Source organism: Podarcis gaigeae (assembly GCF_964106915.1).
Source record: "Podarcis gaigeae genome assembly, chromosome: 6".
Taxonomy (NCBI): domain Eukaryota; kingdom Metazoa; phylum Chordata; class Lepidosauria; order Squamata; family Lacertidae; genus Podarcis; species Podarcis gaigeae.
In genome coordinates, this window is record NC_139682.1 from 7,537,124 (window position 1) to 7,560,226 (window position 23,103).

The 23,103-nt window shown below is 47.9% G+C and overlaps 1 protein-coding gene across 5 annotated transcripts in view; it reads left to right on the forward strand.

The window, feature by feature from the left end:
• The window catches only part of LOC310846943 (peroxidasin homolog), a 78,168-nt gene that overhangs the window by 38,938 nt on the left and 16,127 nt on the right, over positions 1-23,103 (forward strand). For all 5 annotated transcript variants that reach the window (XM_083744108.1, XM_083744107.1, XM_083744106.1 and 2 more), the window contains 12 exons: positions 1,710-1,781; positions 2,952-3,023; positions 4,693-4,862; positions 6,782-6,899; positions 8,278-8,447; positions 10,165-10,437; positions 11,821-11,937; positions 14,869-15,027; positions 16,899-17,011; positions 19,404-19,560; positions 20,620-20,728; positions 22,220-22,377. In XM_083744108.1, coding sequence (XP_083600234.1) covers positions 1,710-1,781; positions 2,952-3,023; positions 4,693-4,862; positions 6,782-6,899; positions 8,278-8,447; positions 10,165-10,437; positions 11,821-11,937; positions 14,869-15,027; positions 16,899-17,011; positions 19,404-19,560; positions 20,620-20,728; positions 22,220-22,377 — 1,688 coding nt within the window. The remainder of the gene's footprint in view (positions 1-1,709; positions 1,782-2,951; positions 3,024-4,692; positions 4,863-6,781; positions 6,900-8,277; positions 8,448-10,164; positions 10,438-11,820; positions 11,938-14,868; positions 15,028-16,898; positions 17,012-19,403; positions 19,561-20,619; positions 20,729-22,219; positions 22,378-23,103) is intronic.

A 23,103-nucleotide genomic window follows, 5' to 3' on the forward strand; every position in this document is an offset into this window, starting at 1 on the left:
AAGTAAGCCCGTCTGGTCCTGGGGATTTGCCCAGTTGCATATTTTGAATGGCACCTTCTATTTCCTGGTCTGTTATTTTCTGATTTAGTCCTATTTTACTTTCCTGGGATATTTTTTGTAGTCCAAATGTAGTCCACCTCTCCTCTGCGTCCAGCCCAGTCCCTGACACTTTGCTGAGCTCACATATCACAGCAGAGAGATGAATCCTTCACCTTGAGCTTTCTGACTTATTTTAAGCACAAATGCCTTTGCCTGCAATGTGGGAGAAGTTCACTGGTATTCAGGAAGTCAGAGCCCTAGCTGTCCCCAACCTAGTGTCTTCCACATCTGGTGGGACTACAGCCCCCATCCTCCCTGGCCTCTGGGCTGCTGGGAGTTGTAGTCCAACATCTGGAGGGCACCAGGTTGGGGGCAGATGGGGTGATCTCCGGATCATAATTCTTTGAGTTAGAAAAACCGAAAAAAACTCTGAGATGACACAACAGCTCCAATAATATTTGCTTTGTAAAAAAAAAAACAACCCAGTCCTGTTGAGATGATGTAGTCCCTGACCAGAAATGTCTCGCAAGGCACACTAGATAGACAAAATAAAGAGTCATGGGGGAGATGTAGGAAAGTATGAGCTCCTTCACAGATGATCTCATGTGCAGCACTGTGGCCAAGATCTAATCTCTCGCTAGCAAATATAATCAACGGCTTTGTAGATGATGTATTAGGAAGGAATGGTCCAGCACTTCTGCGCCCTCAACGAGCCGCTTGTAGTTTTCTTGAGAATAATCTCAAGAGTCTGCGGAATCAGCCTTTGCCGCAAGGAGTGGCTCTTTATGTTTTCATAAAACTTTCTAAATATACCATTTTTTAGAGAGTCACGCTTCTGGCTCTACACATGTCACAGCAGTTGTCGATTATAGATAGAACAGTTCAAAGGAACAAGGAACCCCTCTGCTTTGAGCCTTTGAAAAAGGATGTTGTTCAAATGCTATGGCCCTTTCCCCATCCTGTCCATCAAAATTCAAAACTGTCTTGTAAAGCATTGAGCAGATGGATAGTTTGGCGGTCCATTTGAGTTCAGGTCTGCTGCAGGATCATTATGCAGGGATATTTTGCATTCCTGGTCCCCTTTCGCCAGAGAGGAACCCATTTACCCATAGCATTGAACATCATTTATACAATTATTTTTACACCATCATTGCATTGTTTTTCACACCGGCCTCAAACATTCATTTTCTGCCAGGCCTTTGGCTCTTAATTATCTATGTCCTCGAGTGAGTGGCATGTTTTAATCCTGCCTTTTTAAAAATAGAATGTCTTTTATGTTTTCCTTTGTTGCCCCCCTGTTTTATGTCAGTTCCTTTGTATGTATTTGCTTATATATTTTATGTCGCTTTGAGTTACTTTGTTTAAAAAGCGACCAATAAATTTAATTCATAATAATATATTCGTAGTTGCTCATTTAAGTCACAGCTTCCCAGATGTTTGCATGAAAGCATTCCTTGTCCACAGTTGCACGGCATAATGGGTTTTGTAGTTTTTCAGGCTGCATAAACAGTCAGTTGCATGCATGCATAATGCATTGAGTGAATCTGGGTCTCCTCTGTTCTATCCTGGCTCGCAACCCCTGCTTTACTTGTGGCATGCTAGGGTGATCCCGCATACACTTTGGGAATTAATGATCTGTTCCATATGTTCTGTTTTCTTCTTCACCTCAGTTACCTGCATTTTAACAACCTTGAAACCTTGGAGCCAGAGACGTTTAGCGACCTGCCCAAACTGGAAAGGCTGTAAGTCATGAGAAAATCAACAAGTGGTTTGTATGTCTGACATTCGTGCTAGTCAATTTGTGGTTTGTGCAATTAACTCTTAGAGGTTACTGACCATAACAGCTTCCCAAAGTGTCTAGCAGAGTTTCCCTGGAGGCAGAAAACAAAAACTGTAGTCATACTCGAATGCACAGTCAAGAATTACAGTGGTACCTCAGGTTACATATGCTTCAGGTTACATACGCTTCAGGTTACAGACTCCGCTAACCCAGAAATAGTACTTCGGGTTAAGAACTTTGATTCAGGATGAGAACAGAAATCGTGCAGCGGCGGTGCAGCTGCACTGGGAGGCCCCATTAGTTAAAGTGGTACCTCAGGTTAAGAACAGTTTCAGGTTAAGAACAGACCTCCAGAACGAATTACGTTCTTAACCTGAGGTACCACTGTACTTTGTGCAAGCATTTGGCATTTCAGTTACTACTATCTACAAACTATACAGTCCTTCTTCCTCTCTTTGGCACGGTATACAGTACCTCGGGTTACATACGCTTCAGGTTACAGACTCCACTAACCCAGAAATAGTACCTCAGGTTAAGAACTTTGCTTCAGGATGAGAACAGAAATCGTGCTCCGGCGACACGGCAGCAGCAGGAGGCCCCATTAGCTAAAGTGGTGCTTCACGTTAAGAACAGTTTCAGGTTAAGAACGGACCTTTGGAACAAATTAAGTACTTAACCCGAGGTACAACTGTACTTTCAGTCTAGTAATAAACAGTCCTGATATCGCAAACTCATAGTATCAGCAGCGCACTTTACCATACATCCAAACTAGCTGTAAGCATGCGTACTAACAGCGTATGTGTGCTCTCCTCGTTCCTCCAATTGCAAACTCATCTTCCTCCTTTTAATTGCATCTCCAGCTGACACCAATTAAGCATGGAGTGCCGCTCCCACACATTGAAGAAACTTCTGGAATGCTTTTTAAACTTAAAGGAACCTTATCTGTTTCGTGAAGAATGTATTCCTAACATTAACATCATGCCTAGCTTGGTCCAGTGAGAGGGGTCCTTGGTAGTTGCACACCCAGGTGTGTTAAAACTTCACCCAGGGACAGTATATGCCTGTCACTTGGGAGATGACCTCAAAGAATACCTGGCTAACGTTCTGACTCTCTTCACTTCCCCCCATACAGCTTCTTGCACAATAACCGCATTTCCAGAATCCAGCCGGGCGCTGTCACCCAACCGGAATCGCTTAAACGCCTGTAAGTGGATAATCGCTGCAGCAAAGAACAATTCATCATTCTGAGTGGAGGCAAAAAGCAGGTTTCGACTGGACGCAGCTGTGTGGCTTTGCTAAATGTGGGAGACCCATGGTCAGCCCTATATAAACTTAACCTCTCAAGAAGCAAACAAGATGAATTTTAACAGGGAGAAATGTAAAGTATTGCACTTGGGCAAAAAAAAATGAGAGGCACAAATACAAGATGGGTGACACCTTGCTTGAGAGCAGTACATGTGAAAAGGATCTAGGAGTCTTGGTTGACCACAAACTTGACATGAGCCAACAGTGTGACGCGGCAGCTAAAAAAGCCAATGCAATTCTGGGCTGCATCAATAGGAGTATAGCATCTAGATCAAGGGAAGTAATAGTGCCACTGTATTCTGCTCTGGTCAGACCTCACCTGGAGTACTGTGTCCAGTTCTGGGCACCACAGTTCAAAAAGGACACTGACAAACTGGAACATGTCCAGAGGAGGGCAACCAAAATGGACAAAGGCCTGGAAACGATGCCTTATGAGGAACGGCTAAGGGAGCTGGGCATGTTTAGCCTGGAGAAGAGGAGTTTAAGGGGTGAGATGATAGCCATGTTCAAATATATAAAAGGATGTCACATAGAGGAGGGAGAAAGGTTGTTTTCTGCTGCTCCAGAGAAGCGGACACGGAGGAATGGTTCCAAACTACAAGAAAGAAGATTCCACCTAAACATTAGGAAAAACTTCCTGACAGTAAGAGCTGTTCGACAGTGGAATTTGCTGCCAAGGAGTGTGGTGGAGACTCCTTCTTTGGAGGTCTTTAAGCAGAGGCTTGACAACCATATGTCAGGAGTGCTCTGATGGTGTTTCCTGCTTGGCAGGGGGTTGAACTCGATGGCCCTTGTGGTCTCTTCCAACTCTATGATTCTATTCTATGATTCTAAGCCATGTCGGTGGGTGGGCAAGATGCTAAAATGTTCAGCCAGCCCTTTGGTGGGGGCCTCTAATCCCCCTGGGCACCTGCCCCTGCCCCAAACCAATTTCAAGATGGGGTCACAAATCGCTGAAGGTCCAAATTTTCATCCCTAGCTGTTATGTACTGAGTTGAATAGGATTCAGAATGCAGCAGTCTGACTGGTCCTAGAACAATAGAATTCAGAATGCAGCAGTCTGATTAGTCCTAGACCAATAGGACCCAGAATGCTGCAGTCTGATTGGTCCACAGGAGCCACCCAATCCAGCCCCAGGTGGAAGTGAATCCGCAACCTGATTGGCCTACAGGTGAATCCCGGAATTAGCCAATCACGTGGGGCCCATTGTGTAAATAATGTATATAAGGCAGTCATTATGGGGGAACTTCCATTCCTCCTCACCACTATGAGCTGAATAAAGAGCATGAGATCCATTCTCAACTCCAAGTATATTTCACTAGTGTATCTTGTTTAAAAGATCTTGGCCCACCAAGCTAGAAAAGCACTGCCTGAGATGGTGAGAGAACTTCTGCCCATGGAGAAGGGCATATAGAGAAGGGCCTCAGCTGATGATCACAGGGTCTGAGTCGGTTCATCTGGGGAGAGTTTTGGGGTCTTGAGTGCAAAGTCACCTTTCCCGTGAGGCTACCGGGAAGTCTCTGGCAATTATAATCTCCACGTCTTCTTCCTTCACCTCTTTGCCTCAGGCGGCTGGACTCCAACGCCTTGCTGTGCGATTGTGACCTGATGTGGCTGGCAGAGTTGCTGAGGAAATTCACCGTGCAGGGCAACACCCAGACGGCGGCTACCTGCGAGAACCCAAGGGAGCTGCAGGGGCGCTCCATCGTCACCCTGACCACCCAAGAATTCAACTGTGGTGAGCTCCCTGCCACAGGCACCGCAATATCGGTTTTGTTTATCTCGTTGGCGTCCAGCGCCTCGCATAACCTTGCCGTAACTTTAAACTGCACCCACCCCTTTGAAGAATCATTAACCTCTGCATCAAACCAACTTGGTGCTGTAGGAGCGTTTCATGGCCATCCTACCTATTATGTACTGAGTTGAATAGGATCCAAAAGGCAGCAATCTGATTGGTCCTAGAACAATAGGATTCAGAATGCAGCAGTCTGATTGGTCCTAGAACAATAGGACCCAAAATGCTGCAGTCTTATTTGTCCACAGGAGCCACCCAATCCAGCTCCGAGGTGGAAGCAAATCCGCATCCTGATTGGCCTACAGGTGAATCCCGGAATTAGCCAATCACGTGGGGCCCATTGTGTAAATAATGTATATAAAGCAGACATTCTGGGGGAACTTCCATTCCTCCTCACCACTATGAGCTGAAGAAAGAGCATGAAATCCGCTCTCGACTCCGAGTATATTTCACTACCCAGAATGCCTCACTCTGAAGAAAGACACGGACACCCCGGTCCTTCCTAAAGCAAGGCAGGGAAAGAGATGTTGGCAGATCATCCGATTTAATACATAACGTGGCCTGAGGCCGCTGCTGCCAGTTTACCCATACAGCCCAGCAGAGACGCCAGCTTGCAAGGGAGACTGGAGGGAACAATGTCCCGTGTGTGACTTCACGCATGACATTTACCTCCCGATGTTCTGACATCCGGACACTGGGAGGAGCCAGGGGTGGAGCCAAATGTGGCCATCGCAAGGCTTCAGGAGCAGACAGCTCCTTTGCCTCTTCCTGGCACCATCACCAGGAGGTGGCTGCTTCAGCGCTCCTTCGTCTCCACGGAGGAGGAGGAGCCAGCCTCTGGAGCCATGCTTCAGTTGGCTCCACGCTTCACCTCTGTGCTTTTTGGACATAGGGGCCCCTAGCCCACAAATATTTGGGCCCCCCGAAAGAGCTGGCACACTGCAGTCCCACCTTGCCTTTGCACCATCCTGGTAAAGAGCAGTGATGGAACCGGTGGTATCACATCATCACCTAACTGCTAGGTCCGTTCCTTGCTAAAGATGGGGGATAGGAAAGGAAATGGAAGCTGTGGGGATGAGAAGATATGCCACCATCTTGAAGAGCCCAAAACCATCAAGGGGATGGAGTAATTACCTTGTGGCTTAGGGCCCTCGTATTTACTGAACCTCCTCTCCTGGTATGCCCCGCAGAGGACCTTAAGGTCCATGAATAATCATAGTTTAGAGGTCCCGGGCCCTAAGGAAGTCAGATTATCTTTCACTAGGGCCAGGGTCTTCTCAGTGATGGCTCTGACCTGGTGGAATGCTCTGAGCCATGAGACCAGGGCCCTGCAGGATTTAACTTCCTTCCACAGGGCCTGTAGACAGAACTATTCCGTCTGGCTTTTAATTTGAACTTAGCCTGATCTTTTATTCCCCTTCCTTCCCTCCCTCTCCCCTTTTTTATGAAGACTACCCGCTCTGGGATCCCACAGCTAATTCTCCCCTGGTCTCCTCGCTGGCCCAAATAGGACTAACTTAGCCAACTTGCCCTGGTGATCATCTAATGTTTATTGGATGGATTTCCCCCCTAAATTGATTTTTGAATTCTGAATTTATTGTTATTCACATTTTATACTGTATTTCATGCTGTTTTTGTTGCATCAATTAAGTGTTTTAAATTTGTTGTTAGCCACCCTGAGCCTGGTTTTCTGAACCGGGAAGGGCGGGGTATAAATAAAAATTTTTTATTATTATTTATTATTATGCTGAAAGGCTGCAGGATCTGGGGCTTTTGAATTCAGATAAAAGGTGAGTAAGTTGACCTGCTAGAACAAGGCAGTCCAACTTCTCAAGCGGGGCACCCTTCGCGGTCTTTTTCAGAGAGGCCTCGCATCACAACCGAGCCACAAGACGCAGATGTCACCCTGGGCAACACCGTCTATTTCATCTGCAGAGCAGAAGGTAACCCCAAGCCCAAGATCATCTGGCTCCACAACAAGTAAGTCTTGCACGATTTTCACCCAGCTGAGCCAGAACGCAAGAGTGCTCTCTCAGGAGGAGCACAGGCATAAACCAGTCTGGCTCTGCTCTGACCCTCCCCTCAGAGAATCTTGGGGATTGTGCCTTTGGGCTCACCATCTGAAAAGATCTGACACACGAGGAAGAAGGGGTGCGAAGGGAGGAGGGGAAAGCAAAGCTCAAGCACAAGTTATCCAAGTTAATAATAATAATAATAATAATAATAATAATAATAATAATTTATACCCCGCCCTCCCCGAGCAGAGCCAGGCTCGGGGCGGCTAACACCAGTAAAATTACAATAAAAACATAATGGGGAGGGGGGGGGGAGAAAAGCAATTTAAAATACGGGTTAAAATATAATTTAAAATGCAGCCTCATTTTAATAATAGCCCATAGATCAAAACCATAAGGGGAGGGAAACTTAAGGGTCAGACTGAGTCCAAACCAAAGGCCAGGCGGAACAGCTCTGTCTTGCAGGCCCTGCGGAAAGATGTCATGTCCCGCAGGGCCCTAGTCTCTTGGGACAGAGCGTTCCACCAAGTAGGGGCCAGTACTGAAAAGGCCTTGGCCCTAGTTGAGACCAATCTAACCACCTTGCGACTTGGGACCTCCAAAGTGTTGTCATTTGTGGACCTTAAGGTCCTCCACGGAGCATACTGGGAGAGGCGGTCCGGTAGGTACGTGGGTCCTGACATTATAGCCAATGTCAGTGGCAGTTCTGGATGTCTTGCCCTTGGTAAAGGGCAGTCGTCCCCCCCACCTCGCACTCTTCTCTCCCCACATTTCCACATCAAATGCAGGAACAGAGCAAGTGGCAATATTCAGGACAGGAGCGCAAGGCAGCTGCTGTCACTATATGCAAAATTCTAGGACTACTTCGAAGACTCCATCAGAGTCCAAATATCAAGGAGTTCTGATTTCTGAGCAACTCCTGTCCCTAGCTTTACAGACAATTACCATATTTTTTGCTGTAGAAGACTCACTTTTTCCCTCCTAAAAAGTAAGGGGAAATGTGTGTGTGTCTTATGGAGCGAATGCAGGCTGCACAGCTATCCCAGAAGCCAGAACAGCAAGAGGGATTGCTGCTTTCACTGCACAGCGATCCCTCTTGCTGTTCTGGCTTCTGGGATTCAGAATATTTTTTTTCTTGTTTTCCTCCTCCAAAAACTAGGTGAATTTTATGGTCTGGTGCGTCTTATAGACCGAAAAATACGGTATGTGCATATCTATCTCTTGAGTTAGCGTATCTAGGGATGCCCCTGGCTGACTCTTGGTTAGGCTGAGCTAACATGACAGTTTCCTGCTCCCAGGAGTTCCCAGATTCGGAGCGTTTAATCTTCCTTTCTGTTTCTCAGCAACGAGATCGACATGCAAGATGATGGGCGTCTGAACCTCCTGCAAGACGGAACATTAATGATCCAAGATACCAGGGAGTCGGACAAAGGCGTCTACCAGTGCATGGCCAAGAATGTTGCCGGAGAAGCAAAGACCCAGGAAGTTGTGCTGCGCTACTACGGCCACCCATGTAATGGCTTTTAAAGATCCTCTGAAATTTAAGAATTGCCGCTGCATCCGTTAGAGAGCAAGCAGCTAAGTTGGATGCATTGGTCCATCAAGCTTAGTACTGATTACACTGGCTGGCAGCAACTTGCTAGGGTTTCAGGCAGGGTATGTTTCCAGCCCCACCTGGAGATAAAGGTAAAGGGACCCCTGACCATTAGGTCCAGTCGTGACCGACTCTGGGGTTGCGGCGCTCATCTCGCTTTATTGGCTGAGAGAGCTGGTGTACAGCTTCTAGGTCATGTGGCCAACATGACTAAGCCGCTTCTGGTGAACCAGAGCAGCGCACGGAAATGCCGTTTACCTTCCCGCCAGAATGGTACCTATTTATCTACTTGCACTTCGACGTGCTTTCGAACTGCTAGGTTGGCAGGAGCAGGGACCGAGCAACGGGAGCTCAACCCGTCATGGGGATTCGAACCGCCGACCTTCTGATCAGCAAGTCCTAGACTCTGGGGTTTAACCCACAGCGACCAAGGGATTAACTCCAGAACCTTCTGCATGCAGAGAAATCTACTGGTGTCCCTTTCCATTTTAAGAGATGAATGGTGGAAAAATTTGGTTCAGTATCCTTCTTCTAGTATAAACCAAGCAGTCTCATTAATTGTGATTCTCGACGGGTGCAGAGTGGATCAGCAATAAGTCAGGTGTAGAGAACCTGTGGCCCTTCAGGTGTCATAGAATCGTAAAGTTGGAAGGGACCCAGGGGTCATCTAGTCCAACCCCCTGCAATGCAGGAATTAGATTCCAACTCCCATCAGTGGGCAGCCAGTGTGCTCAACGGTCAGGGTTGATGGGAGCTGGAGATTGGGAGAGTCACAGTTTTCCCACTACTGCTCAAGGCTTAATTCCTTTGTGGTGAAAGCCCCGCATACTTTGTATTGGAAAGTAAAATGGGAACCTGTCGGTTTTAATAGTGGAAGTGCTGGTAAGGAGACTCTTAAAACTCAGGGTCGTGGGTTTGAGCCCCATATGGGGTGAAAGTTTCCTGCGTTGCAAGGGGTTGGACTAAATGACCTTTGGGATACCTTCCAACTCTGCAATTCTATGATTATGTGACTGCATTGGGCCTGTACCTCTTTGTTGCTAATACCACAAGACAAGCCTGCTGGTTCAGACCCAAAGCCTACCTATCTAGTCCAGAAATCTGTCACTCCCCTATCAATCTTCATGCACTCTCATTCCCTTCTTTAACAGAGGGAGAATAATGACTGTCCTACCTTATAAGGTGGGAGATGCGGGTGGCGCTGTGGGTTAAACCACAGAGCCTAGGGCTTGCTGATCAGCAGGTTGGCGGTTCGAATCCCCGCAACAGGGTGAGCTCCCGTTGCTCGGTCCCTGCTCCTGCCAACCTGGCAATTCAAAAGCACGACAAAGTGCAAGTAGATAAATAGGTACCACTCTGGTGGGAAGGTAAATTGCATTTCCATGCGCTGCTCTGGTTAGCCAGAAGCAGTTTAGTCATGCTGGCCACATGGCCCGGAAGCTGTACGCTGGCTCCCTCGGCCACTAAAGCGAGATGAGCGCCACAGCCCCAGAGTCGTCCACGACTGGACCTAATGGTTAGGGCTCCCTTTACCTTATAGGGCTGTTGTGAGAAAATGCATTCTGAGCACAAGATAAATGCTAAGCACCAGCAACCAACTGACAGCACCCAGCCCTCATTTCTCTTTTGCTTTCAGCCAAACCCAGCTTTGTGATCCAGCCCCAGAACACAGAAGTGCTGGTTGGGGAGAGCGTCACTTTGGAATGCGGGGTCTCCGGGCACCCTCTGCCCCGCGTCACCTGGGTGCTGAGCTCAGGGTCTCCACTGCCCCAGGACCCTCGCTTCACCATCACCAGCTCCGGGGGGCTGTACATCCAAAACGTCACCTTCTCAGACCAAGGGCAGTACAGCTGCAATGCGAGTAACAGCGAGGGCTCCATCCAAGCCACGGCCAACGTCATCGTGCAAGGTGACCAAAACATACACAGTAACCGCCGGGGACAGGTGGGCGGGAAGTTGTGCCAAAGTCGGGGAGAGCTACCTCGGAACAAAAAGTATCAGACATGTGAAGGGGCTCCTTTTTGAAATCCATGCCGTTCTGAAACTTTCGCCCCACTGTCTTGATTCAAAATGGCATTGATTTGTAGCCAAACGAAAACGAAAACCTGCCCCTGTTCTCAGGGACCGCCATGCAAAATTTGGTTATGATGTGTTAAGAAGTGTCCAAATGCAAATAAGTTTCCAAAATAGACAGGCACCCCCCCAGCTTGGGCGGAGGTTATGCTCTGGGCCTTTGCGCGTATAAGAAAAAATTGTATAAATGGGGAGCCTAAAAAGCATCTAACTAATGGGTAGGCAAACTAAGGCCCGGGGGCCGGATCTGGCCCAATCGCCTTCTAAATCCGGCCCACGGATGGTCTGGGAATCAGCATGGTTTTACATGAGTGGAATGTGTCCTTTTATTTAAAATGCATCTTTGGGTTATTTGTGGGGCATAGGAATTCCTTAATATTTTTTTTTTCAATATATAGTCCAGCCCCCCCTCCACAAGGTCTGAGGGACAGTGGACCGGCCCCCTATTGAAAGAGTTTGCTGACCCCTGATCTAAATGCTCACTTTTTCTGCTCTTCAGCAATCTCTCCCGCTCACTCTCCACACAATTCTCTCTTCAACTAGATGCCTGTATAGCAGTTTTGTCCTGATTTGCCTGAACAATGCTTTTGCAGAGGTTAAACCAGGGGTAAAGGTAAAGGGACCCCTAACCATTAGGTCCAGTCGTGGCCGACTCTGGGGTTGCGGTGCTCATCTCGCTTTATTGGCCAAGGGAGCCGGCGTACAGCTTCCAGGTCATGTGGCCAGCATGACTAAGCCGCTTCTGGCGAACCAGAGCAGCCCACGGAAATGCTGTTTACCTTCCCGCCGGAGCGGTACCTATTTATCTACTTGCACTTCGACATGCTTTCAAACTGCTAGGTGGGCAGGAGCAGGGACAGAGCAACGGGAGCTCACCCTGTTGCAGGGATTCGAACTGCTGACCTTCTGATCAGCAAGTCCTAGGCTCTGTGGTTTAGACCACCGCGCCACCCGCGTCCCAGGGGTAGTCAACCCTTTTATACCTACCGCCCACTAATGCATCTTTCTTGATGGTAAAATTTCCTTACCGCCCACCAGTGCTCGATGGAAGGAGCATTCAGCTTGTGCCGTAGAACCCCCTTACAGCCCACCTAGAATCCTGAAACGCAGTAGGGACCAGGTTGACAACCCCCAAGTTAGACAATGTCCAGTTCTGGGTGGAAAGGGATTTTTTGCCATTCTCGAAAGGCCTGATTTCTGTTCTCCCCGCCCCCCTCAGATACTCCTAAGTTTCTGATCATCCCCACCGACCAGACCGTAACAGAGGGTCAAAGCGTTGACTTTCCCTGCTCTGCTGAAGGCCGTCCGCTGCCAGTCATCGCCTGGACGAGAGCAGGTATTCTTCGTTCTCCCTGTTCTTCTGTAATGATTTGCAGACTCCAGAAGCTGTAAGCATGCAGCTTGCTTGCAGGGCACCAGCCTTCCCCGGTTTGGTGCCCTCAGGACGTTTTGGATTAGCCTCAGCCCCGGACAGCACAGAGCTGATGCGGAGTCGCTATCCAAAACCTCTGGAGGTCCAGGTTGGGTCGGTCAGATCTATCACTCTCCCTCAGAGGTTGAAAGACCGAGAGGCCACAAAGGCTCTTTGCTTGCCTGCTTTTAGCCTTTAGCTTTTAATAATCTGGGCCAACGGTGTATTCACATAGATGACCTAACTGCAGCTATCACTGGGCAACTGCTCTCCCGCGGATCAACAGGAAGTGGGTTATTTCAGCACTGTGTGGAGTAACCTCACTGCATAGGCAGGGGCGCCGACTTATAAAAAATATTGGGGGGGCCCATACCGGGGTCCTGCCCCGGGAAGTTTTCTAAGAGCCGCTCCCGGCCCGTTGCTGCTGCTGCCGCCCGCCTCGTGGCCCCCTCGCCAGCTGAGGGAGGGAGAGGGACCGAGAAGGAGAGAGATGCGTGGTGGGCAAGGCAAGTGCCCGCCTCGCCTCCCACCGCCCCTCGTGCCGGCCGCCCCCTCCCCTCCCTCCCCCCCCCCCGCGCTCGCTCGCTCGCCCTCCTCACCCCAGCTCTTGGCCGTTCGCCCCAGGAACTCGCCACTGTTGGCGGTTGTAGATGAACCTCCGCCACTCGGCCATAGACTGGCTGAAGGGCTTCTTCTCCTCCTTGGCCATAGCGAGAGAGAGAGAGAGAGAGAGAGAGAGAGAGAGAGAGAGAGAGAGAGGCTGGAAAGAGAGAGGGAGCTCGGCGGTTCGCGGGCGGCGGTTTTTCCCCTGCCGAAACAACAGCGGCTCCTCAGAACCGCTAAGTAACTCCCTCAGGCGCCCGGCGGGAGAGCAGAAGAGAGGAAAAGGAAAGAGGGGCTGGGCCAGTCGCACGCACCGAGCAAAACTACTCGCGCCGCCTTTTACTACCGTAATACAGTGGTGCCTCACTAGACGAAATTAATCCGTTCCGCGATTCTCTTCGTCTAGCGGTTTTTTCGTCTTGCGAAGCAAGCCCATTGACAGCTTAGCGGATTAGTGCTAGAGCTGTCAAGCGGCTTCCAGCGATCAGCTGTTAAGCGGCTTATCAGCGGAACAGCTGATAAGCGGCTTAGCGGCTTAGGAAAAGGGCAAAAAAAGCAAAAAAAAACCGCTGGGGGACGCAAGATTTTTTCGTCTTGTGAAGCAACCCCATAGGGAAATTCGTTTTGCGAAGCGCCTCCAAAACAGAAAAACCCTTTCGTCTAGCGGGTTTTTCGTCTTGCGAGGCGTTCGTCTTGCGGGGCACCACTGTAATTGTTTTAACTCATTACTGAATGTATTTTAAAAGGTAACTATCGTCAAACAAGGAAAATAAAAAATACCAACATAATTTTGTGATTTTACAAAGCATAATATAACTAATAATTTTCCTAAATTATTGGGGGGGCAGAGCCCCCCCAAACGATTTTTTGAGGGGGCTCGGGCCCCCTCAGGCCCCATGGAGTCGGCGCCTATGTGCATAGGTAATTCTGCCAAGAGATCCCAGGGCACAATCTGCCCTGTATAATGCTCACGTGCCAAACAAGTACCCCACTCAGCCTTTCCAAAGCTCAGGCCAGTGTGCTTTGAATTGGTATGTTTCTGAGTGACTGAGAGCGGCCTCCGAGACCATATAACACCGGTCCTGAAAGATCTACATTGGCTCCCAGTACATTTCTGAGCACAATTCAAAGTGTTGGCACTGACCTTTAAAGCCCTAAACAGCCTCGGTCCTATATACCTGAAGGAGTGTATCCACCCCCATCGTTCAGCCCGGACACTGAAGTCCAGCTCCGAGGGCCTTCTGGCTGTTCCCTTCCTGCAAGAAGTGAGGTTGCAGGGAAGCAGGCAGAGGGCCTTCTCAGTAGTGGCACCCACCCTGTGGAACGCACTCCCATCAGATGCCAGGGAAATAAACAACTACCTGACTTTTAGAAGACATCTGAAGACAAGCCTGTTCAGGGTAGTTTTTCATGTTTTATCGCTTTTTAATGAATATTCTGTTGGGAACCGCCCAGAGTGGCTAGGGAAACCCAGCCAGATGGGTGGGGTACAAATAAATTATTGTTGTTGTTGTTGTTCTTGTTGTTGTTTATTAGCATCTTAAAAGGTAAAGGGACCCCTGACCATTAGGTCCAGTTGTGACCGACTCTGGGGTTGCGGTGCTCATCTCGGTTTATTGGCCGAGGGAGCCGGCATACAGCTTCCGGGTCATGTGGGCAGCATGACTAAGCCGCTTCTGGCGAACCAGAGCAGCGCACGGAAACGCCGTTTACCTTCCCGCCGGAGCAGTACCTATTTATCTACTTGCACTTTGAACTGCTAGGTTGGCAGGAACAGGGACCGAGCAATGGGAGCTCACCCTGTCGCGGGGATTCAAACCACCGACCTTCTGATTGGCAAGTCCTAGGCTCTGTAGTTTAACCCACAGCGCCACCCGCATCCCTATTAGCATCTTATGGGGTCATAAATAACCAGATCCACACCATCCATTCAAAGCACATCCAATGCACATTTAAAGCACGTGATGTCCCCCAAGAAATCCTGCAAACTGTAATGGCCCACTTGCAGAGCTACAATTCCCAACCCCTGTAACGAACTACTGTTCCCAGGGAACCACTGCCTTAAAACAGTCCCAGTGTTCCTCAGAACCAGCACCAAGCCTTTGGCAGCTGCCAGCTCCTCACCTAGATGCTTGGCCCATCTTCCCAGGGCTGCCACCACACCTCATCAAGAACGTCCAACTGGAGCCAGCCTTGCCCACAAGAACCCAGTCCAAACTTGGCCGCTGCCTTATGGCATGTCGTTGTTGTTAGGTGGTCCGTTGCCGAGCGACCGGAGACACAGCATCCTCTCCACGGGCACCCTGAGGGTGGTCCGAGTGGCCCTTCACGACCAAGGCCAGTACGAATGCCACGCCATCAGCGCCATTGGGGTCCGAAGCTCCCCTGTGCAGCTCTGGGTGACTCCGCGAGGTATGTTTGGTTTCCCATCTTCTGCTCCTCAAATCGTTTTTGCCTCCTGTGGCCCTTTGAGCCCCAGTTGTTCCTGTTATAAGAAAAAACTGCTCCTTTTCCCTTATGGGGTATCCAAGAGTCCATAAACCAAACAAAACAAACCTTCCCTGTTTAGGGAAGTTTTTAATGTCTGGTGCTGTATTGTTTTTAATATTCAGTTGGAAGCCGCCCAGAGTGACTGGGGAAACCCAGCCAGATGGGCGGGCTATAAATAATAAGTTATTATTATTATTATCCGTATAGAGTCCTTAAAGTGGGTCCCCCTATCCGTAGGAGAAAATAACAGAGGCAAACCAGAGTATATTGAGAAGCAAAGCCTGATCTTTTTAAACTGTTGCAACAGGGTCCCCACAACCTGGAGGGAGAGAACTCCAAACAATGGTGCGCAAGTCCTTATATGGACTTTTGAAATTGCCCACCCTGTAGCCCAAGACACACACCCCCCCCCCCCGAAACATCATACAAACATCACAGAAGGAGGCGGTCTACAGCAGAAATCCTGTCTGCCAGGATACCTGATAATGGTCACTGATTGCTTTACCTGGGCAGCCTGGCCATTCTTTTGTGATGGTAAATACTTTAATTCCTGAACCCAGGTCACAGGCTCACCCTATTCATACACAAATCTGCCCTTAAGACAGGTAAGAAAAAGACAATGGAGAGGCTTTCCCATTTCCTTCCTCCTTGCGGAGAAATATTTGAGGTCAATTTGGGAGAGTCCTGTACTATTTCGGACACGTGGCTTATATACTTATGTGTTACAGATAGATAGCCGTGTTGGTCTGCCGTAGTCAAAACAAAATAAAAAAATTCCTTCCAGTAGCACCTTAAAGACCAACTAAGTTAGTTCTTGGTATGAGCTTTCGTGTGCATGCACACTTCTTCAGATACCAATGCACATTTAAAGCTCATACCAAGAACTAACTTAGTTGGTCTTTAAGGTGCTACTGGAAGAGGTATCTGAAGAAGTGTGCATGCACACGAAATCTCATACCAAGAACTAACTTAGTTGGTCTTTAAGGTGCTACTGGAAGGAATTTTTTTGTTTTGTTTTATACTTATGTGTGTATTTTATATTTGAGACCTTGGAATTCCTCCTTTGGTAATCCTCACAGAACTCTAGCTCAATGAGAGTTGGTGGAAGAAGATTGGAAGAAATTTAAAGTTTATCTACAGAAACATTGTAAAATTAAGGAATGTTAGAAGGATGTTGGAATGAAGTAATGTGGTTTTAGCAGAAATGATATAAAGGATTAAGTAAAAATGGATTGTTAATTGGTGAAAGAACAGAACGTTAAATTATAGTATATTAAGATAAATCATTAGGATAGAAATAAAGATGGAAAGGATTTGCTGAAATATCTAATTGAATTAGAATACAAAAAAGGGAGGTGTGAGGAGGTCAAGGAAATAAGCAAAGGAAAGAAAGTTATGTAAAGGATTGATTTGTTTTTTCCCCCTTTAATTATCTGCATCTTTTTTCTGTTTTTTTCCCTTTGTTTTTGTATTGTTCTGTATTTTTATTTTTATTTTTTCTGTTTAAATATGTTCTTTATTTTTTTCTTTTTGTAACCTTTAAAATCTCAATAAAAATCTATTGAAGAAAAAAAAAGAACTCTAGCTCAATGGTTGCCATTAATTTGATTTGATCTGATTTTATAATGAATTGATTTTTAGAATGCTTTATTATTTTTCTGTTGTTAGCCACTCTGAGCCTGGCTTTCACTGGGGAGGGTGGGATATAAATACATTTTTATTATTATTATTATAACATTCCTGACCGAGAAGTTTGGGGGTCTGCCTGACTCTTTCCTCTTCGCCCTAAACAGTGATTCCGGTCTTCCTTCACCCCCCGCAAGATATGGTGGCAGAGACTGGACAAGACATCGAGATCACCTGCGCTGCCCAAGGAGATCCGCAGCCCACCATCACATGGGCCAAGGTACCTGAGTGTTAATCGATGCACTTTGAACAGCTGTCGCCTTGAGGCCTGCCTGCCTGCCTTCGATGGGGAACCCACTGCTGCTTCTGCAAACGCACAATATACAGTGGTGCCTCGCAAGACGAAATTAATTCGTTCCGCGAGTCTCTTCGTCTTGCGGTTTTTTCGTCTTGCGAAGCACCCCTATTAGTGGCTTAGTGGATTAGCGCTATTAGCGGCTTAGCGGCTTAACGGCTATTAAAGGCTTAGCGGCTAAGCGGCTATTAGCGGCTTAGCAGCTTAGAAAAGGCGGGGGAGGAAAAAACTCGCAAGACTCGCAAGACGTTTTCGTCTTGCGAAGCAAGCCCATAGGGAAATCCGTCTTGCGAAACACCTCAAAAAACGGAAAACCCTTTCGTCTAGCGGGTTTTTCGTCTTGCGAGGCATTCGTCTTGCAGGGCACCACTGTATTTTAAACACATTTCAAGCACACACACACCCAGAGGATCCCGGGAACTGTAGTTTGTTGAGGCTGCTGAGAAGTTTAGGCCTGTAAGGGGTAAAATACAGCTCCCAGTTGGGCTACCAAAAGTTTGTGGACAGAGAGAATGGTGGGCTGAATGTGCAAAGCCTTTTCCATACCACCTCCAGTATCCGGGGGGGGGGGGAAGCAACGGTTATTTTGGGTCTCCACAAAGAGTTCAGGCAGCGCAGACGTCCCTAATCTGAAGCCCAGCCCTCTGTCCCAAATCTCAAAGAGAACTTTAAAGAGTGCATGCGAAGGAACACAGCCCAATGTGCCATGCGACCGTAGCCTGAGATGACTTGTCTTTTGCTGCCAATCGAATTTTTGCAATGCCTTTGCTGACATCTGGTGGACAGCTGGGTGAGATGCCGTAGCCTGCAAGCCCTAGTTTGCACTTGCGAGTACAGTGGCACCTCAGGTTAAGTACTTAATATGTTCCGGAGGTCTGTTCTTAACCTGAAACTGTTCTTAACCTGAAGCACCACTTTAGCTAATGGGGCCTCCCGCTGCCGCCGCGCCGCCAGAGCATGATTTCTGTTCTCATCCTGAAGCAAAGGTCTTAACCCGAGGTTAGCGGAGTCTGTAACCTGAAGCGTATGTAACCTGAAGCATCTGTAACCCGAGGTACCACTGTATTCCGGTGGGTGTCAAAGTGTATCAGTTCACACAACCGTTTCTTCCTGGATCAAAGTCAGCATGAATTGGGTTTTTTCAGGAGACTTGCACGTGCCAAACAAGCAGCCCACGCACAGTTTGGGGATCAAGGTGTCCAATTTCATCTCATTTTTTTCTTCGGAGGTACAATTTGTTCCAGGACGCGGGTGGTGCTGTGGTCTAAACCACTGAGCCTCTTGGGCTTGCCAATCGAAAGCATGCCAAAAAGTGCAAGTAGATAAGTAGGTACCGCTTCGGCAGGAAGGTAAACGGCGTTTCCGTGCGCTGCTCTGGTTTCGCCACATGACCCTGAAAAACTGTCTTCGGACAAACGCCGGCTCCCTCGGCCTATGGAGCGAGATGAGCGCCGCAACCCCAGAGTCATCTGTGACTAGACATTGGTCCTTTACCTTTACCTTTACAATTTGTTCCAAAACAAAATCGTCGCACGCAAGTTTTGCACATGCAGATATCCATTGGAGGAAAGCAAGTGCCCTGCACACTAATATCAACCCAGGCAATAATAATAATAATAATAATAATAATAATAATAATAATAATAATAACTTTGTTTTGGCTTTCTCACTCAGTCAACACATAAAAGAAGACAGCAAGGGATAAGTTCAAGTTTTGAATGCACTTCCACATTAGTAAAAGTCTTCTTTAAAAAAATCAACCTTTGAAATAGAAAAATAGCTCACCTACTGATTTTCTATTTGCATTGTGGTTTGCTTGTCTTAGCACAGAGGAACATTCACACATGTGATGCACCCCTCCCCCCATGCATTCCCACCCCATTCTCCTGTGTGCATAAAAAGGTAAAGGGACCCCTGACCATTAGGTCCAGTCGCAGATGACTCTGGGGTTGCGGCACTCATCTCGCATTACTGGCCAAGGGAGCCGGCATACAGCTTCCGGGTCATGTGGCCAGCATGACTAAGCCGCTTCTGACGAACCAGAGCAGCGCACGGAAACGCCGTTTACCTTCCCGCTGGAGCGGTACCTATTTATCTACTTGCACTTTGACGGGCTTTCGAACTGCTAGGTTGGCAGGAGCAGGGACCGAGCAAGAGGAGCTCACCCCGTCGCGGGGATTCGAACCGCCGACCTTCTGATCGGCAAGCCCTAGGCTCTGTGGACTGTGCCACCCGTGTCCCATCCTGTGTGCATAGCATGGGCCAAAGCTGAACCTAGTCTATCCAAGCTCCAAAACCTCTTTTCCTTGCATATCAGGAAGGAATTCAGATCACAGAGAGCGGCAAGTTCCACATCAACAGAGAAGGGACCCTCTCCATCCGAGACCTGGGGATGGCTGACCAAGGGAGGTACGAGTGCGTAGCCAGGAACACATTTGGGTTTACTTCCAGCACCATGCAACTGACAATCACAGGTGAGAGCAATCTTCCTTTGCATCTGCAGAGTTAGCCTGGTCATGCAACCTTCCCGAAGTTGGCGCCCTCCAGCTGTTTCAGACTACAACTCCCACTGGCTGGCGCTGATGGGAGTTGTAGCTGGAGGGCACCAGAGTGGCAGAGGTGGTCTAGTTGGAGCCAGTTTGCATGGCTGGCTTTTCTGCACCCCTGTACCCATATACAATCCATACCAACATGCAATCCTAGATCTACGTTTTCTTTTATTTTTAAATTTTTTTTTTTTAAAAAAAAAAGAAATAAATGTACAACAAATTCAATTGCAAATCCATGCTCTGAATCTCGAGATTTTCCCTCTTCCCTTCCATGGGTCCTAATATGAACATTTACATCTGCAAATCAATCTGTTATCCACGTTTTTTATCCATCTGAGTTGTCCATAGTTTTTGTTACCTTACAGGTGAGATTAAAATCCTCTAGATCTACATTTTCTAAGCAGGGTTGTCACCCAGTTACAGAACCCCTAGATGATTAAGCATGTACATTTTCTTGATGATTGATTAGCTGGTTGATTAAATCTGCATACATTTGCAAAATATTTCCCCCCCATAAAACGAAAAGGATTCTTTGCAGATCCCTGCCTGTAGCCTCTTCTCTGGGTGACACAATGCAGCAGGGAGCGTAGGAAGCTTTCTTATGAGTCACACCATTGCTCTATAGCTCTATATTGTCTACACGGACAGGCAGCAGCTCGATGGGGTTTCAGGTGGGAGTCTTTTCCAGCCCAACCTGGAGAAACCTTTTATTTGAAACACAGATCACTGCCACCAATGTGTGCAGCGCAGAAGTTTATGCTAAAAAGCAAGGGAAAGGCATTTATGGGTGCAAGAAAAAGCAAAACTATTCTTATTGTTCTGACATTTTTACGTGCCGAGCAAACTCAAAATATGTGCTAGGAGCTGGTGTATTGAGTGGAAAGGTTACTGTTTTCAAGGCAGATGATTCTAAAATGGAAGTGGTTTAAATTTTGAATCTCTTTCCCCACCACCACCACCGCCACCTTTGTGGTTTTAAAAAAGCTACAAACGTTGGCAGAAGCGGCGACACCTTTGTAGCTACCTCGATCCAAGAAGCCATCAGCAGTGTGGACCACGCCATCAATTCTACGCGCACCGAGCTGTTTAGCAAGTAAGACCGTTTGGAGAATAAATCCACATTTACGGGGGCAGGTGGGAAGGCCGCACAGATGCAGAAGCCATTTTGTGTGGGGAGGGCAGTTTTGCGGTCATTTCCCACCCTGGCTGGGTCTAGACACATCAAAGAAGCGATTCGGTTAAACACGTTGCAAATTTCATACAGAGAAATCCCGTTAGCGGAAAACGGGACTTCACAGCGCCATCTGGTGTCTCAGTGTTATAAAGCATATAAAGCACTTTATCTTCACAAATGTAGCAGAGTCCCCAATTGTCACTCGGCCAGGGACTTCACGGGAAGTAGGAATTCCCACGCAAATGGAAAAGGAAGCAGGAATGGCTGCATTCCACCTGTCTGTCTGTGGTCAGGAGTGGAAATGAGCCAAGCAAATTCAATCTTTCACATCATTGTTTTCTTAAGTCTGCAAACGACACATACCGTATTTTTCCGTGTATAACACACCCCCATGTATAAGACGCTACCTATTTGGGGGGGTTCAAACTTAAGAAAATGGGGGGAGATTGCCCAGAGTTGTTGAGCTTTTTTTGGGGGGGGTGGACCAGAGCTGTTGAGCTTTTTTAGGGGCAATATTGCTGAAAATTGCTCACCCGTCTGACCTGCACTGCCGCAACCGCAAATCACCCACACTTCTTGCTGCAGCAACAGCAAATAAACACCAGCCCTTTTTGCAGACACCAAGAACCCCGCGGCAATCTCCAGCTAGCAGAACCAAACAATCCCATGTCACCAATATGCACTGACTATGTATAAAGCGCATCCCCCCCCCCATTTTTTTGCATTCTTTTTTGGGGGGGTTGAACCTCATCTAATACACAGAAAAGTACGGTAGTTTTCATGTTTCCTCAGCATGGAAATGAACATAAACAGTTGTGTAACACACAGTGAATAGCAGACAGCAAGACAAAGAATGCAGTATTTGTCAGAAACCAAACTGCAGCAGAACAGAATCGGCGCTGATTGTGACGGATGCAAGTGGAAGCGGAAACTGCCGTTTTCTCACTTCCCTAACTGAAAGTAAAAGTAACAAGTGGGAGCTGTGACAAACTGTTCCATTGTGGCCTGCTCTTTTTCAGGATACTCCATTCCACTCTCCTCCCCTAGTTTTCTGTCTCCTGCTCCAATAGTCAGCCAGCATTGTGTGACCACTGAGCATCCTTAGTCATCCCTGGGTAGCTTTGGGGGTCGTCGTCCCCCCACACTTCCAAGGCTATAATCCTATACCCACTCAATTGGAAGGAAGCCCCACTGAACTGAATGGGACTTTCTTTGGAGTAGAAAGGTTGTTTATCCCCCAAGCCTGCTGATATCGCCCTCTTGTGGACAGGAGGAACAGAGCCATTTTGGCTGCAGTTAGGACCAGCACGTTTGAGAACTCAGATTGCTATTAGTATCTCAGCCGATAATGCAGAGGCTTTTAGAAAATGCAATGCCGCTTAAAAATGGCTTTCTGTCCTCTCTGGACAGGCGACCGAAAACTCCTAATGAATTGCTGGCTCTTTTCCGTTACCCGCGGGATCCGTACACCATCGAGACAGCTCGGGCTGGAGAGATCTTCGAGAGGACCCTACAGCTCATCCAGGAACATGTGCAGCAAGGCTTGGTTGTGGACATGAACGGAACAGGTAATAAAGACACAACTGAGCAGCAGCAACAAACCATGAAAGCATGTTATGTATTATGTCTCTGTCCCCCATGTTAACAGCTTTCAAGTGTCAAGTCAAGAAGTGTTTTTCCCACCCTCCAGGAGTACAGGAGACTAAGTTAAGGAACTGGTGTGTTTGCTGCTAAGATTCCATCCTAGAATTGCCTTTCTGGTTTTTATTTGAACGTATACTGCATTCTAATAAAATGCTGGGAATGGGTTGCATTTGAACAAAATGTTCATTGGCCTAGAAACCTTTGGGTTAAAGGGAAGGCTATAAGGACCTCTCGGTGGTCATTTCTTTGCCTTAAGAAGGCATACCGTATTGGCCTGAATATAAGCCACACTTTCCCCCCAAATTCTGATCGTGAAAAGTTAAAGTGTGGCTTATATTTGCGGCCGTACACCGTCAGCAAAGCATCATGGCTCTCCCCCACCCCCAGGAAGCAGCCCAGGAGTGCAGGGCAACAGTGCCCAGCCCACCCACCGCTCCCAAGCTTCCCCCAAGCTGTTGGAACAAAGGGGGGGGGACAGGGGAGGCCCCCGGCAAAGCGGTATGGCTCCCCCCCAAGAGCAGCCTGGGAGCGCAGGGCAAGGGTGTCTGTCCCATCCACGGCTCCCAAGCCTCCCCCAAACTGCAAAATTTGGAAGGTGTGGCTTATTTGCAGGTGCAGGTTATATTCGGCCCAGTACGGTAGCTCATATG